This window comes from Phacochoerus africanus, chromosome 8 (assembly GCF_016906955.1).
Source record: "Phacochoerus africanus isolate WHEZ1 chromosome 8, ROS_Pafr_v1, whole genome shotgun sequence".
Taxonomy (NCBI): Eukaryota; Metazoa; Chordata; class Mammalia; order Artiodactyla; family Suidae; genus Phacochoerus; species Phacochoerus africanus.
The window spans coordinates 58881909-58898569 of NC_062551.1; the positions used below are offsets into that span (position 1 = coordinate 58881909).

Consider the following 16661-nt stretch of genomic DNA (forward strand, 5'->3'; position numbering starts at 1 on the left):
TAGATGAGTTAATAAAATGAGGAGTTCCCATCGTGGTGCACTGGAAACAAATCTGACGAGGAACCATGAAGTTGCGGGGTACATCCCTGGCCTTGCTCAGTGGGTTAAAGATCCAGCGTTCCCGTGAGCTGTGGTGTAGGTTGCAGACAAGGCTCAGATCCCACACTGCTGTGGCTGTGGTGTAGGCCGGGGGCAACAGCTCCGGTTAGACCCCTAGGCTGGGAACCTCCGTATGCTATGGATGTGGCCCTAGAAAGACTGAAAAAAAAAAAATGTTGATGATGGAGCCCACCCAAAGGAACTCTAGGTGAAAGGATTTTCCCTGAAAAGAGAGCAATTCTCTATTTCACACAGGTGTGGGTCATGTGAGGTTGAAGACCTAGGCTAGTAAACTTAAAAGCTGAGCCGACACAAGCCTGAGAGGCTCTGCTGCAAAAAGCAAAAGAAAAGTGAAGGCACCGGCTAAGAAGAAGCCATAGGAGGCACCCTCGAACTATAGCATCGCTCAAGTCTCCCTTCCTTACTAGCAGCAGTAGTGTCCTCCAATGCTCCATCACCACAGGCATCCTGGGGGAAATACCAATAGGTAAAGCCACGACCACGTTACTGTCGCTCCCCCTTCATGACAGTGACACGTGCATTCACCTTTGAGCTCAAGGGCGGATGCCATCCCAAATTATAGATGAAAGACTGAGTAAGCCCTGCTCAGAACCACAGCAGAGGGCAAAGACAGGGCAGGGGGGCCTGAGGGATCTCTTCGGGGGCATGCAAACGTTCTGAAATCGGGTTATTATGACAGTTGCACAACCTTGAGTCGGCTAGGGCTCACTGTACACTTACAACGGGGGGATTTTGCAAGAGAGAAAGCCAACCCGCATGCAACACTTAAAAATAACACCAGGAAAAAATTACAGACAAAAACCACTGGCAGCTGCCCCCTCCAAATCGCTTTTTCTCGTCCTTATAAAGGGGGGCTCAGCGTTAGGACCTCAAAACACCTTCCAGAAGTCTCCCGCCAGCCACTAAAATGAGCACTGTCCCGTGGTAGAAACTCAACCAGTAATTGCGACGGATGCCAGAGGCGAGACAGAGAAGCAGAGAAGAGAGCTGGTACTCACCCCCTGGAGGCTGGGACGGCGTGCGCCTGTGAGGCCCGAGTGCGCACGAACCCTCCAATAAGACGACGTCTTCTGCCAGCCCGCGCTCTGTGATTGGTCTTTGGCGTGGACCTGGGTGGGGGCAGGACTTCCGGCCCAGGAGGAAATGGGCGGGCCTCAGTCTTCAAAACGAGGCTCACGTGGAAACGGCCCGGGCCCCATCCCTGAGGATCCCAATTGAACTGGTCTGGGGAGCGCTCGAGGGAGCCAGGAACCTGCAGCGCTCCCCAGGTGATTCAGATATGCAGCCTCGCAGCCACACCGGCCAGGTCAGGTTCTTCAGCCTAGGCACCACCAGCATGTTGAGATGGACGGTGCTTTGTTGGGAGGGTGGGGCTAGGGGTGGGGCTTTCCTGTGCCTCGTAGGATGTTCAGCAACACGCCTGGTCTCTGTCCACCAGAGGCCAGTTGTACCATCCTGTTCTGACCACCAAACACGTCTCGAAACGTCGTCAAAGGTCCCCCAGGGGACAAAAAACCATCGATGTTGAGAACCGCCGACATAGTTGCAATTAGCTGCCTCCCTAATCATCCCAGTTATATTCAGCATCCATAGGCTATCTTAAATAAAACGTGTATATCACAACAGTCAAGCTCATTTGTTCCAGAGGTGATGGTATTCATTTACAGTGACATTTAAATGTGTATTTTTTCACTGATTTTTTTTGTTAATTTGCACATATATTCATTTTAACACATTTTTGCCTATTGGAGAGCCAATGTTTTTTGAGGTTAACAAATTGAAAACTTGAAGACACTCTGGACTAGGAAATAGCCTATGGTTAGATAAGAGGGATGAAAGAATTCAGCAAATTGTTTGTGGTTTCTCTGGGTGGTTATGTTATCTTACGGGGCAAGAGGGATTTTGCAGAAGTAATTAAGTTTACTGATGAGTTGATGTCAAGATAGGGAGAGTGTCCTGGCTTATCTGGAGGGTCCTGCATAATTATATGACTGCTTCAAAGAGAAAGAAGCCAGAGGGATGGGTTAGCAGAGGAAATGAGCGATATGAACTCTCAGAGGGATTTAATGCATCGCCCCTGGTGATGAGGGTAGAGAGTAGGTGGGCACATATGCCAACTCTAAGAAGGAAGAGAATTCTGCAAACAACCTAGAGGATCCTGGAAGTGGATGCTTCGCGAGTCTTAAGAAGAGAGTCCAAACTGGATGACACCACAGTCAGAGTACTTAGCCAGCCCCTCAGGCTTCTGACCCAAAATGTGCACAAAATCTTTAAATTATTTGTGGGATGGAGTTCCCGTCGTGGCGCAGTGGTTAACGAATCCGACTAGGAACCATGAGGTTGCGGGTTCGGTCCCTGCCCTTGCTCAGTGGGTTAACGATCTGGCGTTGCCGTGAGCTGTGGTGTAGGTTGCAGACGCGGCTCGGATCCCGCGTCGCTGTGGCTCTGGCGTAGGCTGGCGGCCACAGCTCCGATTAGACCCCTAGCCTGGGAACCTCCATATGCCACAGGAGCGGCCCAAGAAATAGCAAAAAGACAATAAATAAATAAATAAATAAATAAATAAATAAATAAATAAATAAATAAATAAATAAATAAATTGTGGGTTTTTTCCCAGGGAAGTCTTTTGTTTGGTTTGATTTTTTCTTTTGGCTTGGAATTATCTCCCTGAGACATTTGCTGATTTCCCCAATTATGGGTCTCAGGTAAAAGAGAGAGAGATAATTGCAGGCTTACCTAATTTTGACTCTTAGGAGAAGTATGGAGAAGGGGTAGAGAAATAAAACACTGAGGTAAAAATGATGATGTCAGAAACAATAATTGTGCTAATAATTGTTATAAAAATACATAAAATAAGTGAGACACAAGATGGAATATTACTCAGCCATAAAAAATGAAACAGTGCCATTTGTGGCAACATGGACGGCTCTAGAGAGTATTATACTTAGTAAGTCAGACATTGAAAGACAAAAATGATACAGTATCTCTTATATGTGGAATCTAAAAAAGAATACAAATAAATCTATTTACAAAAACAGAAACTGATTAGAAACTGACAAGAGAAAACAAACTTACAGCTACCAAAAGGGAGAAGAAAAGAAGGAGAGACAAATTAGGAGTATGGGATTAACAAGTACAAACTACTATACATAGCACAGCACTGTAAGCGATACTTTGATTAAAAAAAATTAAAAAGAATATCATAGTCCAAATATGGAGGAAACCAAACATGCTTTTTAAACATAAAAACCAAACTACCACACCTAAGATAAGCAAGAAGGATTTACTGTATAACACAGGGAGTTCTATTCAATATCTTATAATAATCTATAATGGAATATAATCAGAAAAAAACTGAATCACTATGCAGTACACCTGAAACGAACCCAATATCGTAAATCAACTGTGACTTCAACTTTTAGAAACATGAAATTTAGTGATGATTTCATATGCTTTCTAAGCCCACTGCATATATTAACTCATTCGATATTCAACCAAGAGTGTGAGACATAGCATCACCATACTATTTTGCAGACAATAAACCTGAGGCAAGACAATTTACAGAATGGGAGAAAGTAGTTTCAAATGATGCAACTGATAAGGGCTTAATATCTAAAATATATAAGCAACTTATACAACTCAACAGCAAAAAAAGCCAACGTCCCAATGGAAAAATGGGCAAAAGACCTGAAAAGACATTTTTCCAAGGAAGATATACAGATGGCAAATAAGCACATGAAAAAATGCTCAACATCACTGATTATTAGAGAAATGCAAATCAAAACTACCATGAGATACCACCTCACACCAGTCAGAATGGCCGTCATTAAAAAGTCCACAACTAACAAATGCTGGAGAGGGTGTGGAGAAAAGGGAACCCTCCTGCACTGTTGGTGGGAATGTAAGCTGGTACAACCACTATGGAGAACAGTGTGGAGATACCTTAGAAAACTATCCATGGAACTACCATATGACCCAGCAATCCCACTCTTAGGCATTTATCCAGACAAAACTTTCCTTAAAAAAGACACATGCACCCACATGTTCATGGCAGCACTATTCACCATAGCCAAGACATGGAAACAACCTACATGTCCATCAACAGATGACTGGATTAGGAAGATGTGGTATATACACACAATGGACTACTACTCAGCCATAAAAAAGAATGAAATAATGCCACTAGCAGCAACATGGATGGAACTAGAGACTCTCATACTGAATGAAGTAAGTCAGAAAAAGAAAGACAAATACCATATGATATCACCTATATCTGGAATCTAATATATGGCACAAATTAACCTTTCCACAGAAAAGAAAATCATGGACTTGGAGAATAGACTTGTGGTTGCCAAGAGGGAGGGGAGCTTGGGGTTCATGGATGCAAACTCTTGCCTTTGGAATGGATTAGCAATGAGATCCTGCTGTGTAGCTCTAGGAACTATGTCTAGTCACTTATGATGGAGCATGATCATGTGAGAAAATAGAAGGTGTACATGTATGTGTAACTGGGTCACCATATGCTGTACAGTAGAAAAAAAACTGTATTGGGGAAATAACAATTAAATAAATAAATAAATAAATAAATAAATTCATAACCCCCTCCCCAAAAAAACAACCCCGAGGCAGAGTGTGGGGAAGGCAGTCAAAACTGAGAGGACATACTCTTAACCAGGAGCCAGGATGACTTTTCTTTAAAGAGCCAGATAGTAAATATTTTGAATTTTACAGGAAATACAGTCTCTGTTGCATCTACTCAATTCTGCCACAGACAACCCATAGTGAACAGGCTGACTGCGTTCCAATAAAACTTTATTAACAACAACAAGTAAGGGGCCAGGTTCAGCCACTGGTCATAGGTTGCCAGCCCTTGCTCTTCCCTATTATTCTCAACTTTCCACTTTAAACTGGAGAAATAGAGAGAAAGGGTGAGGGGGAGAGAAAGGGAGAGGAAAGGAGGAAAGAGAAGAAAGAAGAAAGAAATTCAGAGTTCCCACTGTGGTGCAGTGGAAACGAATCTAACTAGAAACCATGAGGTTTCGGGTTCCATCCCTGGCCTCGCTCAGCGGGTTAAGGATCCAGCACTGCCATGTGCTGTGGTGTAGGTCGCAGGTGTGGCTTGGATACTGGGTTGCTGTGGCTGTAGCATAGACCGGCAGCTGTAACTCCAATTTGACCCTTAGCCTGGGAACCTCCATATGCCCCAGATTGCAGCCCTAAAAAAAAAAAGACAAAAAAATAAAGAAGAAGAAGAAAGAAATGCGAGTTAAATCAAGTCAAGGGTAGTACTCCATTATTACATTTAGAGTGGATGAGCAATGAGGTCCTACTGTACAGGGCAAGGATGGAAGAGAGCATGAGAAAAAGAAAGTGTGTATATGTATGACTGGAGCACTCTGCTGTACCCAGAAAGTGGCACAACACTGTCAACCAACTGTACGTTAATACAAATATTTTTTTTAATTTAAAAATTTTTAAATGTCAAGGGTATTCACCAGGTCTCTACATAATCAAATATGTGGAATCGCCACCACATATCTGTGAAAAGGACAATATTTCAAATATACGATTGAGAACTAGAATCCTACTAGTATCCATGAGGATGTGGTTCAATCCTGGCCTTGCTCAGTGGATTAAGGATCCAGCATTGCCGAAAGTTGCAGCATAGGTCACCGATGCAGCTCAGACCCAGCGTGGCTGTGGCTGTGGTGTAGGCCGGCAGCTGCAGCTCCAGTTGGACCCCTGGCCTGGGAACCTCCGTGTGCCACAGATGCAGCCCTAAAAATAATCACAAAATGTTTAAAAGTAATGTTCAGTTACCTCTAGGATTATAACTGGCTAATGATACAGGATTCAAATCAAGACAATAAGGCATGACAGTCAGGGCCTTGAGCTGTCAAGCACAATAGCTCACGAGATGGTTAATTCATCGTCTAAATAACCACATGCATATATTTGTCACATCACACACATTTCAGAGTTCAGAAAACCAACTGGAAAGACACATAATCATGTATTTATCCTCAGAATCGTATGTGTTATGAGCCAGTCTTTACATCATTAAATAATCCCACCATCCTGGGATGTACGTGTGCTATTGCCATTCTTTTTTTTTTTTTTTTTTGTCTTTTTGTCTTTTAGGGCCTGCATTTGCGGCATACAGAGGTTCCCAGGCTAGGGGTCAAATCAGAGCTGTAGCCACCAGCCTACACCAGAGCCACAGCAACGCCGGATCCTTAACCCGCTGAGCAAGGCCAGGGATCGAACCCTCAAACTCATGGTTCCTAGTCGGGTTCATTAACCACTGAGCCACGACAGGAACTCCCAAAATTCCCTGTTTCTAATTAGGGTCTTCAAATGCTGCCCCCTTGGGACAGATGAAGCTGGAGGACATGGTGCTGAGTGAAATAAGCCAGACGGAGACAGAGAATGGACGGTGCCGCATCTATAAAAGCTGAACCCGTAGAAACAGAGGGGAATGGCAGGTACCAGGGGGTGGGAGCTGGAGGAACTGGGGAGGTGTAGGTCAAAGGGCAGAAACTTCCAGTTACGAGGTGACTAAGTCCTAGGAATCTAAGGTGCAGTGATGACTACAGCTCTCCATCTGGCACCGTGTGCTTGCAAGGTGCTGAGAGAGTCCATCTCAGTTACTCCCACCTCAAAAAAAGAAATGATGTAACATGATACGAACGTTAGCTAAGGCTCTGGAGGAATGCTACTGCCTTACATAAATGTATCAAATCAACACTGGATTTTCACTTACAGTGTAAGTGTAATGTATCAAACTTACCCAGCATCAGAGGTCAGTGACATCCCATCAATCAATCAATCAAAATCAAAGGAATGAGGTCCTGATACATGTTACCACAGGGAAGAACTCTGAAAACATGCCAAGTGAAAGATGCCCAATGCAAAAGCCCACCTATTGTACAATGGAATACGACTCAGCCATAAAAAAGAACAAAATAAGGCCATTTGCAGCAACATGGATGCAACTAGAGACTCTCATACCGAGTGAAGTAAGTCAGAAAAAGAAGGACAAATACCATATGATATCACTGATATCTGGAATGTAATATACAGCACAAATGAACCTTTCCACAGAAAAGAAAATGATGGATTTGATGAACAGACTTGTGGTTGCCTAGGGGGAAGGGGAGGGAGTGGGATGGATTGGGAGCTTGGGGTTAACGGATGCAAACTATTGCTTTTGGAATGGATTAGCAGTGAGATCCTGCTGTTAAGCCTTGAGAACTACGGCTAGTCACTTATGACGGAGCATGATAATGACAGAAAAAAGAATGTAAGCATGTATGTGTAACTGGGTCGCCATGCTGCACAGTAGGAAAAAAACTGAATTGTAAAATAACAATAATAAAAAAATGTGATAAAGAAAATTCCAAGAAAGTCAAACTTAGATATAATTTCCAAGAACGTTTCCAAGAAAAAAAAGTTTCCCAGGAAAAAAATTTCCAAGAAGGTCAAACCTATAGAGTACATTGCCTGGAGCCAGAGGTGTAAGAAGCACAAACTGCAAAGGGGGATTTGCGATCTTATCGGGACCATAAAATGTTCTAAAACTGGCTCATGGTGATGGTCACATAAACTGGTAAACTCATTAAAAATCATTCCATTATGCATATGCATGACTTTTTCTAGGAATTTTTCTCTGAAAACCATCAGCAGAGTGACAGGTGTCTGCTGGCTGTCATGGCCATTCTAAATCAGGAGTCAGCAAACTTTTTTGGTCCAGGCCAAATACCAAATTGCAATACATTTGGTCTCCATTGCAACTGCTCAGTTCTGCTGTTACAGCCTAAAGCGACTGTGTGCCCATAAAAACTCTGCATATGAACACTAATTTTTTTTGTCTTTTCTTTTTTTTTTTTTGTCTTTTCTAGGGCTGTACCCGCAGCATATGGAGGTTCCCAGGCTAAGGGTCAAATAGGAGCCATAGCCACAGGTCTACACCACAGCCACAGCAACATGGGATCCAAGCCACATCTTCGATCTACACCACAGCTCACGGCAACGCCGGACCCTTAACCCACTGAGCGAGGCCAGGGATCAAACCCGCAATCTCATGGTGCCTAGTCAGGTTCGTTAACCACTGCGCCATGACAGGAACTCTGAACACTAAATTTTGAATTGTGAATCATTTTCATGGGTCACAAAATATTGATTTTGACTTTTTTGTCATTATTTTTCTTAATTTAATTTGAGTGGAGTATAGTTGACTTACAACATCGTAATCATTTCAGGTGTACGGCAAAGTGAATCAGTCATACATACAAACAGATCTGTTCTTTTTCCCCATGTGAGTTATTACAGACTGTTGAGTGATTTTCCCGTGCTATGCAGTAGGTTCTCACGAATTATCTATTTTACACAGGAGGGCATGTGCGTGTGTGTGATTCCCACCTTCCCAAGTCTTTCTCCCCCAAGTGGTTTCACCTGTGATAACCGTAAGATGGGTTTTGAAATATGTGAGTTTGTTCCTGTGTCCTTCTGTATCACTTTTTATTAGATTCCACATATACGGGATATCATGTGATATTTGTCTCTCTCTCTCTCTGACCTCCTTCACTTAGTAAGATAATCTCTACTTTGATTTTTTTCTTATTAAGGCCACACCCGAGGCCCATGGAAGTTCCCGGGGGAGGGGTCGAATCGGAGCTGCAGGTGCCGGCCTGCACCACAGCCACAGCAACATGCGATCCGAGCTGCATCTGCGACCTACATCACAGCTCAAGGCAGCACCAGATCCCTGACCCACGGAGCAAGGCCCGAGATCAAACCCACATCCTTATGGATACTAGTCTGATTCGTTTCTGCTGCACCACAACAGGAAGTCCGATTTTTTAACCATTTAAAGTGTATAAAAATAAGCTCATGGAACATTCAGGGTTTGTGCTGACTCACAAATAAATAAATAAAATAAAATAAAATAGGAGTTCCCATTGTGGCTCAGCAGTAATAAACCTGACGCGTATCCATGAGGATGCAGGTTCGATCCCTGGCCTCGCTCAGTGGGTTAAGGATCTGGCATTGCCATGAGCTGACACAGCTCAGATATTGCTGTGGCTGTAGTACTCGCCGGCGGCTATAGCTCCAATTCAAACCCTAGCCTGCGTACCTCCATATGCTGTGGAATGTGACCCTAAAAAGACCAATAAATAAGTAAATAAATAAATAAAATGTATAAATCATTCTAGTCCTTGGGCATACAAAAACAGACAGTGGATTTAAGAACTCATAACCCAGTCTTGCTCCAAAAAACTGAAACCAAAACAGCTTAAGAATAAGGAAATGCTTAGGATTATGCCTGGAAAGCCAGGAGTTCCCTGGTAGCCTAGTAGTTAAGGATCTGGCCTTGTCACTGCTGTGACACAGGTTCTACCCCTGGCTCAGACACAGCCAAAAAAAAAAAAAAAATGGAATGCAGCATTACGTAGCCAGGGCCAGGATTTCCGCTATGGCACGAGGAGGTCTGTGGTGTCTCTGCAGTGCCAGGATGCAAATTCGATCCCAGGCTGGGCAGAGTGGGTTAGAGATCCCCACGTTGCCACCAGGGCGGCATAGGTCGAAACCGCAGGCCAGCCCCAGAACTCCATGTGCCGTGGGGCCGCCAAAAACAGAAAGAAAAAAAGAAAGGGACAGGCATGAATTCACTCGAGGGTTCAGAGCCGCCCTCCAAGTGGAAATGACAGCATGTTTTGCTCCTGAGGCTCTCGTACCCCTTGTTTTTTGCAGAAAGATTTAAATGTTGATGTGGGAGTGCAGATGAGAAATAGGCATCAGGGCGTTCCCGTCGTGGCTCAGTGGTTAACGAATCCGACTAAGAACCAGGAGGTGGCGGGTTCCATCCCTGGCCTCGCTCAGTGGGGTAAGGATCCGGCGTTGCTGTGAGCTGTGGTGTTGGTCACAGATGCAGCTCAGATCCCGCATTGCTGTGGCTCAGGCCTAGGCCGGCGGCTACAGCTCCGACTGGACCCCTAGCCTGGGAACCTCCATATGATGTGGGTGCAGCCCTAAAATGACAAAAATAAATAAATAAAAAGGAAAATAGGAATCAGGCTAGACCACTTGTAGTTTAAGTTCACAGGTTTCGTGTCTTCATGAGGAAGCCCCACCCAGGGGAAGTGGGGGAAGAGGATGTAGGCTGGCCTTGCTCCGGTGGGGAGAGCAGGGTTTCATTCCCACACTTCCTGGAGGGCCAGGTCACTTCCGGAGAAGCCTGCTCAGCATCACGGAGCCCAGCAGGATGGCCTGGACCCAGGATCATGTCCCTGCTTCTGCCCATGCTGCTCTTCCTCGGTGAGTCCAGGAGAGAGGCTGGGGCACAAGCAGACGGCTACGGGGGGCAGGCCTGGCGGTGCCTTAAGGGGGGCTCTTCTCACCTGGGGTTTCCTTCCAGGGTTTTATCCAGGCCAGAACACGCAGGAACAGAACGGTGAGTCATCCTTGTCATACACCCAAGGACCCTGACAGGTTCAGCTCAGACAGCAGCTCCCAGGGAGGCTGGGAAGCGGGGACTGGGCATTTGCTCTGGGGGCTGCGCAGGGGGCCGAAGTGGAGGCTGGTGTGAGAAACAGACACACCTGTGACTCCCTTACCTGTCCCCTTGCTTCTAGGAAATCTCTCTCCACCGCTTATCACAGCTCTGCCTGGATCCTTGGTTCCACCAAAACAGCCTGTGACCATCCTGTGCCGAGGGCCCAAACAAGCTGAAGCGTACAAGATAACCAGAGTGGGAAGTCCTGAGCCCCAGGAAAGAAAGGCCAACACGGTGGCTTTCCCAGAGCTAAGCCCAGACCTTGTGGGCCCGTACCACTGCTCCTACAAGATTGGAGAGGACTGGTCCCCGCTAAGCAACCTCCTGTATCTGGTGATGACCGGTGAGTGAGACACAGAGGCTGAGCCAGGACCAACTCCCCTGCAGAGGGAAGAACCAGGCTTTGGAGAAGCGAAGCACAGAGGACCAAACCTGTGTCCTCAGCGAGGATTCGGGGATGATGCTGAGCTAGGTCTCCTTGGGGCAGCACGAGGAGGGGAGAGAAACCAGAGCCTGTCTGTCCTCAGGGGGGAAAAGGGACAGTGCCTACGTGACACCCCCCACCATCTCCAAACTTCCTTTTTTCTCAGAAGCTTATGAGAAACCCTCTCTCTCAAGCATGACTGGCACTGTGGTGGCTGCGGGGGAGAATGTGAAATTGCAGTGTTTCTCCAAAGTAAACTTCGAAGCATTTATTCTCATCAAAAACAATGGAAGTCACACCTTCCAGGAACAAAGCTCCACCCCCCAGGACAGAGGAGCCCAGGCCATCTTCCTCTTGAGTCACGTCTCCTCTGTGCAGGCAGGGACCTACAGATGCTGTGGTGTCTTCAACCAAGGCCCCTTCGTGTGGTCTCAGCCCAGCAACCAAGTGCAGCTTCAGGTCAAAGGTGAGGACGCCAGCCCATCCATCCCATGTCCCCTTCTGGAAGCTGTCACCATCCAGTTTAAGCAGCACTTGGGGAAGGAAGACAGCGGATGGGAAGGTGGTATCAGCACCTGCTTAGACACGAAGCGGTGAGGCCTGCGCCCCCTTGCCCACCACCAGGGAAGGGTCCTGTAAGTCACTGGGAACCTGGCAGCAGAGATCAAGAAAACTCCCCTCCTTCACCCCTGTTTTGCAGAAGCTACTGATCCTGATGCCACGGAGTCCAAACATCCAACTGGTGAGTAACGGAGTTTCGGTGGAAATCCGAAAGGAGTCTCCATTGTCCTTCCCTCTGACGCGGAGTCGCAAGGGCGTGCAGCAGAGGCAGAACTGGCTCTTTGGGAGGCTTCTGCTGGCTGGAGGCAGGGAGCAAACAGATATAAGAGGGAGGGCTGCTCTCCCTAAGAGAGCACAGGCGATTAGAGGGTCTGCGGATTGCACATAAAACCAGGAGAATCCATAGACACCGTTTGCCAGTGAGCTGTACTGCCCGTAGTCCTGAGAGCTTCTAGAATTCACAGCCTCACCCCTGAGCCCTACTCCCAGGAGGGCTGAGATGCCTAATCGTCAGCTCAGAATAATGGAGATAATCAGACAAGCTTGTTGGGCTGCTGGCTCCATCCCTGTACTGTGCTGAGGACACTGCAATGAGACGAGCTGTCTCTACAACTAACACACCAGGAGCCCTGCTCCCGTCTTTCCCCTCCTCTGAGCCTCACTTCCTTCTCATAAACTCTGTGCAGTATTAAGAGGAACTACTGGGCCAAGACCTTCTGTGGTTGTGGCCACTGTCACTTCCTTCTCGAGGAGAATTTAGTGTGAACTTGCTTCCCGGGCCATGTCTCTATCAGAGCCTGCGCTGTGTGTTTGGAGGGACCACCCGTGCAGAAAGAGGCACATGGGAGGAGTTCCCAAAGCTGGGGAGGGGGTGCAAGAGCAGGGGTTTCCTCTTGGGCTTGTTGCTCTTGAGTTGGCTGTGCCACCCGAGAGGGAATGTGCCCTGGGAAATCAGCCTCCTAAGTCTGAGTGAGAAGAATTCAGGACAGAAGATGCAGGTGTGTGACTGACAGGTGTTAAGCTTGCAAAGAAAGTGGATGGGCTGAGTTCCCCTTGTGGCTCAGCAAAAAAGAATCAGACTTGAGCACCCAGGTTCAATCCCTGGCCTCGCTCCGTGGGTTAAGGCTCTGGCATTGCCGTGAGCTGTGGTGTAGGTCGCAGAGGCAGCCTGGATCCCACACTGCTGTGGCTGTGGTGTAGGCGGGCAACTGCAGCTCCGATTCAACCCCTAGCCTGGGAACAGGCTGCTGGTGAGGCCCTAAAAAACAAGAAAAGAAAAGCAAGTGGATGAGTTTATCCAGGCACCGTGGGGGGAGTGTGAGGGGAAACCTAAGGGAACACACAAATGCACAAGCCAGAAAAATCCACTGGGGTCAAAGAGAGCTAAGAGATGGAGAGACCCATGAATGCAAAACCATAGGTGGGAGCTCTATCCAGCTCACTGGCTTTTTTTTTTTTTTTTTTTTCCCCAGCTTAAGTGGAAGCTAGTATGCTTTAGCCAGGCTTTCTGGAATCCAGCCAACGCACTAAGTGTGGTCTCCGGTTGCTTTTGCCTAATGCTAATGCGGACCCATCCTTTTTCCATACATTTTGATGTAACGACTCAGTTCTGAATTCTCCACGTGAACTGCTGGCCCGTTAGTTTTGCCAGCCGCTACCTCTTGATGCCCCTCTGCTGACTCTCTTCTGAGCGGTTCCTCCTCTACCGGGGGTCGGCAAATACGTGCTGTCGTGGGCCAGCGAGTCAGTGTTTGGGGGCGGTGTGGACGTCTGGTCTCCTGGGCACCTCCTCAGCTCCGCCCCGCGGCGCCAGCGCATCCACAGCAGCAGGTGGGAAGAAGGCAAGGTTCCCGTGAGATGGTGTTAACGGGCCCCGGAACGTGCACTGCAGACCGTTTGCACACGTCGCAGAACTTTACTCTTCCTTTGAACAGTGTCACCAGTGTAAGAGTCTAAGTCTATGCGGAGCTGGAGGGTCAGAGGGAAACAGCCACGGGCAGGCCCTGCGTCCGCGGCCAGCGTGTGCGGTCTCTATACTGAGCCCAGTTTCCAAGTCCTTTCTTCCTACGACTTCATGGAGCAAGCAGACGTGGTGGTCGAAGCGCACCCCCTTTTTCTAGGACCTGGGGTCAACGACTCTGAGCTCCGAGAGTGCGGTGGCTCCGCCGGGACACACAGAAACCACGCGGTAGGCGAAAGTCCTTGATACAAGGCAGCCGCTCCAGCCCCGCTTTCTCTTTTGCAGCAGGGCCTCCCACCCAAACCTCCAAGGAGAAACGCCTAGGCCTTCTGATTGGTGTCCCAGTGGCCTCTGGTCTCCTGCTCCTCCTCTTGCTCCTCCTCCTCCTCGTGTGCTGTTGTCGCAAAGCCAGGAACAGTAGGTCCTTGAGAAGGATGGGACGCCTGCGCCGAGACCCTCGCGCAAACCCCACGGGCAGATGGGCGGGGCACTTGCCGGGGGCGGGGAAGGGGCCGAGGGATCTGGAGCTGGGGGCTGTTTTGTGAGCTGATGCGGGGATTGTGGGAGCTTCCTGGGCCCCAGCTCTTACCTGTCACATCGGAAGGCGGGGCTGTGCAACACCTACAACCGCCCTCTCAAAACAGGAGGCTTATTTATAAACCTCTCCTTCAGGTTTATTGCAGTAGCGTTGTTTTGCAAGATTGTGTTAACTTCTGCTGCACGACCAAGCGACCCAGTCATACAGACACTCACATTTGTTCTCTCTGATTCTTCTCCCACGTGGATTATCACAGGATACTGGGCAGCGTTCTCTGTGCCCTACAGCAGGTCCCTGTGGGCCAGTCATTCCATGGACCTCAGTGTGCATGTGCCCAGCCCAGCCCCCAGTCCCTCCCTCCCCTGCCACCTGGCCCCCTGGGTAGCTAGAAGTTTTTCTAAGTCTGTGAGTCTGTTTCGGTTCTGCAGATAAGTCCGTTCGTACCCCTTTTTTAGATTCCACATGGAAGTGATACCATCTCTAGAAGGCCATCTGCAGCCACGTGGACGAGCCCTCTCTTTGGTTATACTCACTGGGGCGCTGTATTTCTCAGATTGCAAATACAGAAAACAAAGTAGTGGTTACCAGGCGGGAGGGGGAAGGGGGCGGGACAACACGGGGTGGGGGGAGGAAGAGGTACAAACTATTCGGGGCAAAATAAGCTACAAAGATGTACTGTGCATCGTGGGGCATATACCAAATACTTCATGATAACTGTAAGCGGAGGATAACCTTTAAAGTGTACAACTCACTCTACTGTACACCTGTAACTTCTTTTTTTTTTTTTAGTTTGTTTTTTTTTTTTTTGTCTTTTTGCCTTTTCTAGAGCCGCTCCCGCGGCACGTGGAGGTTCCCAGGCTAGGGGTCGAATCGGAGATGTAGCCGCCAGCCTACACCAGAGCCACAGCAACGCCGGATCCAAGCCACGTCTGCAACCCACACCACAGCTCACGGCAACGCCGGATCCTTAACCCCACCGAGCAAGGCCAGGGATCGATTTGGTAACTACTGAGCCACAACAGGAACTCCTGTAACTTCTATAATAGGGTACATCCACTATAGTTCAATTAAAAAAAAAATGACCCTCACTTTCCTAGTCTGCTCAGGCTGCTGTAACAGAAAACAGTGCATGTAATTCAAACAGCCAGCACTCACGTCTCACAATTCTGGAGGCTGGGAAGATGCAGGTGCCGGGGATTCGGTGTGGGGTTAGGGTACTTTTATGGACAGCCACCTTCTTGCATATCCTCACACAGCAGAGAGAAACAGTGTGTGTGTCCTCATACTTCTCCATGGAATCATGAGAATGCCACCCTAGCGACCCCGTCTGAACCTGATTAGCTCCCAAGGGCACCAGCTCCAGACACCCTCCCCTTGGGGGTTAGGGTGTCGCAGATGAACTGAGGCAGACACATCTATGTGGTCCGTAACCACCTCTTCTTCCATTCAGATGCTGCCAGCAAAGAGAGGCGGCTAGAGGCGGCTGGACCCACGGAGGGACAGGTGAGAGTCCCCCCCACCCCTGCCCTCACCTACCCCTGGGGCCCCCGTGTCACACATGCATTCCACAGTCTCCCTTCCTTCCCCAGGCCTCTGAAGCACCAGACCCGCAGGAAGTCACCTACTGCCAGCTGACGTGCAGTGTCCCCCAGCAGGGGACAGCTGGATCACCCTCCTTGGTGCCCAGGCAGACCCAGACCAGCGAGTATGCAACGCTCGCCCTAAGATGAGCCAGGCACCGGTGCCGGCATTTCATCAGGACGGTGGAACTTCCAGCTGCCTGTTGGTGGCTCCCTCCTCTGGAATTGAGCTTCCAAATCAGAGGCCATCAGCCTGGCTGAGGGGACCCACGTTACTCAGATGGTCCTGCTGCTCTCCCCCGCCCCGAAATCTACAGAGCTCAACAGGATCACCCAGTCAGCTCCAGAATCTCTATTGTAATTGGCCGGGGATTCCTGAGACACTCCAAAGTTATCAGAAAAGCCACAGGGTCATGTTTCTTAACTTTTCATTGTGCATCAATTAAACAGATACGCTTAAATTGGCTTGGATGCCAGGTTCTGTGTCCCAGCCGAGGGGCACAGGAAAGACCCTAACACCATTCCTCTCGTCCCAGAGCTAACGGTCCAGGGCTGGCATCAGTAAATGGGGGCCCGGGAGCCACATCTGGCAAGCCACCTGTTTCTCACGGCCCAAACATTTTACATTTTCACACTTTTTAACATCTTTGGCCTTTTTAGTGGTAAAATAAACACAACATAAAATTTAGCATTTGAACCATTTTTTATTTTTTTTATTATTATTTGTCTTTTTGCCTTTTCTAGGGCCGCTTCCCACAACATATGGAGGTTCCCAGGCTAGGGGTAGAATCGGAGCTGTAGCCGCCAGCCTACGCCACAGCCACAGCAAGGCAGGATCCCAGCTGCATCTGCGACCTACACCACAGCTCATGGCAACGCTGGATCCTCAACCCACGGAGCCAGGACAGGGATGGATTTGTTAA

At 48.2% G+C, this 16661-nt stretch overlaps 2 protein-coding genes across 6 annotated transcripts in view; one reads left to right on the forward strand and one right to left on the reverse strand.

Moving 5' to 3' along the window:
• Positions 1–1661, reverse strand: part of NLRP7 (NLR family pyrin domain containing 7) — a 37749-nt gene extending 36088 nt beyond the window's left edge. The window contains exons 1-2 of the mRNA XM_047791381.1: positions 1572–1661; positions 1119–1321 (exon numbers count right to left, since the gene is read on the reverse strand). Of these exons, the coding sequence (XP_047647337.1) occupies positions 1119–1321; positions 1572–1661 (293 nt within the window). The remainder of the gene's footprint in view (positions 1–1118; positions 1322–1571) is intronic.
• Positions 1662–10289: 8628 nt separating this feature from the next.
• On the forward strand, positions 10290–16426 carry LOC125132774 (leukocyte immunoglobulin-like receptor subfamily B member 4A). 5 transcript variants are annotated; one of them, XM_047790474.1, is made up of 8 exons: positions 10296–10437; positions 10538–10573; positions 10755–11018; positions 11266–11565; positions 11800–11841; positions 13906–14037; positions 15609–15661; positions 15730–16426. In XM_047790474.1, the coding sequence occupies exons 1-8, from the start codon at positions 10404–10406 to the stop codon at positions 15886–15888; spliced, it is 1020 nt and encodes a 339-aa protein (XP_047646430.1). In that variant the 5' UTR covers positions 10296–10403; the 3' UTR covers positions 15889–16426. The 5 variants fall into 5 exon arrangements, with proteins under 5 accessions (XP_047646434.1, XP_047646430.1, XP_047646433.1 ...); XM_047790477.1 differs by having other exon boundaries at positions 15748–16426; XM_047790475.1 differs by having other exon boundaries at positions 13909–14037.
• The last annotated feature ends 235 nt before the right edge of the window (positions 16427–16661 follow it).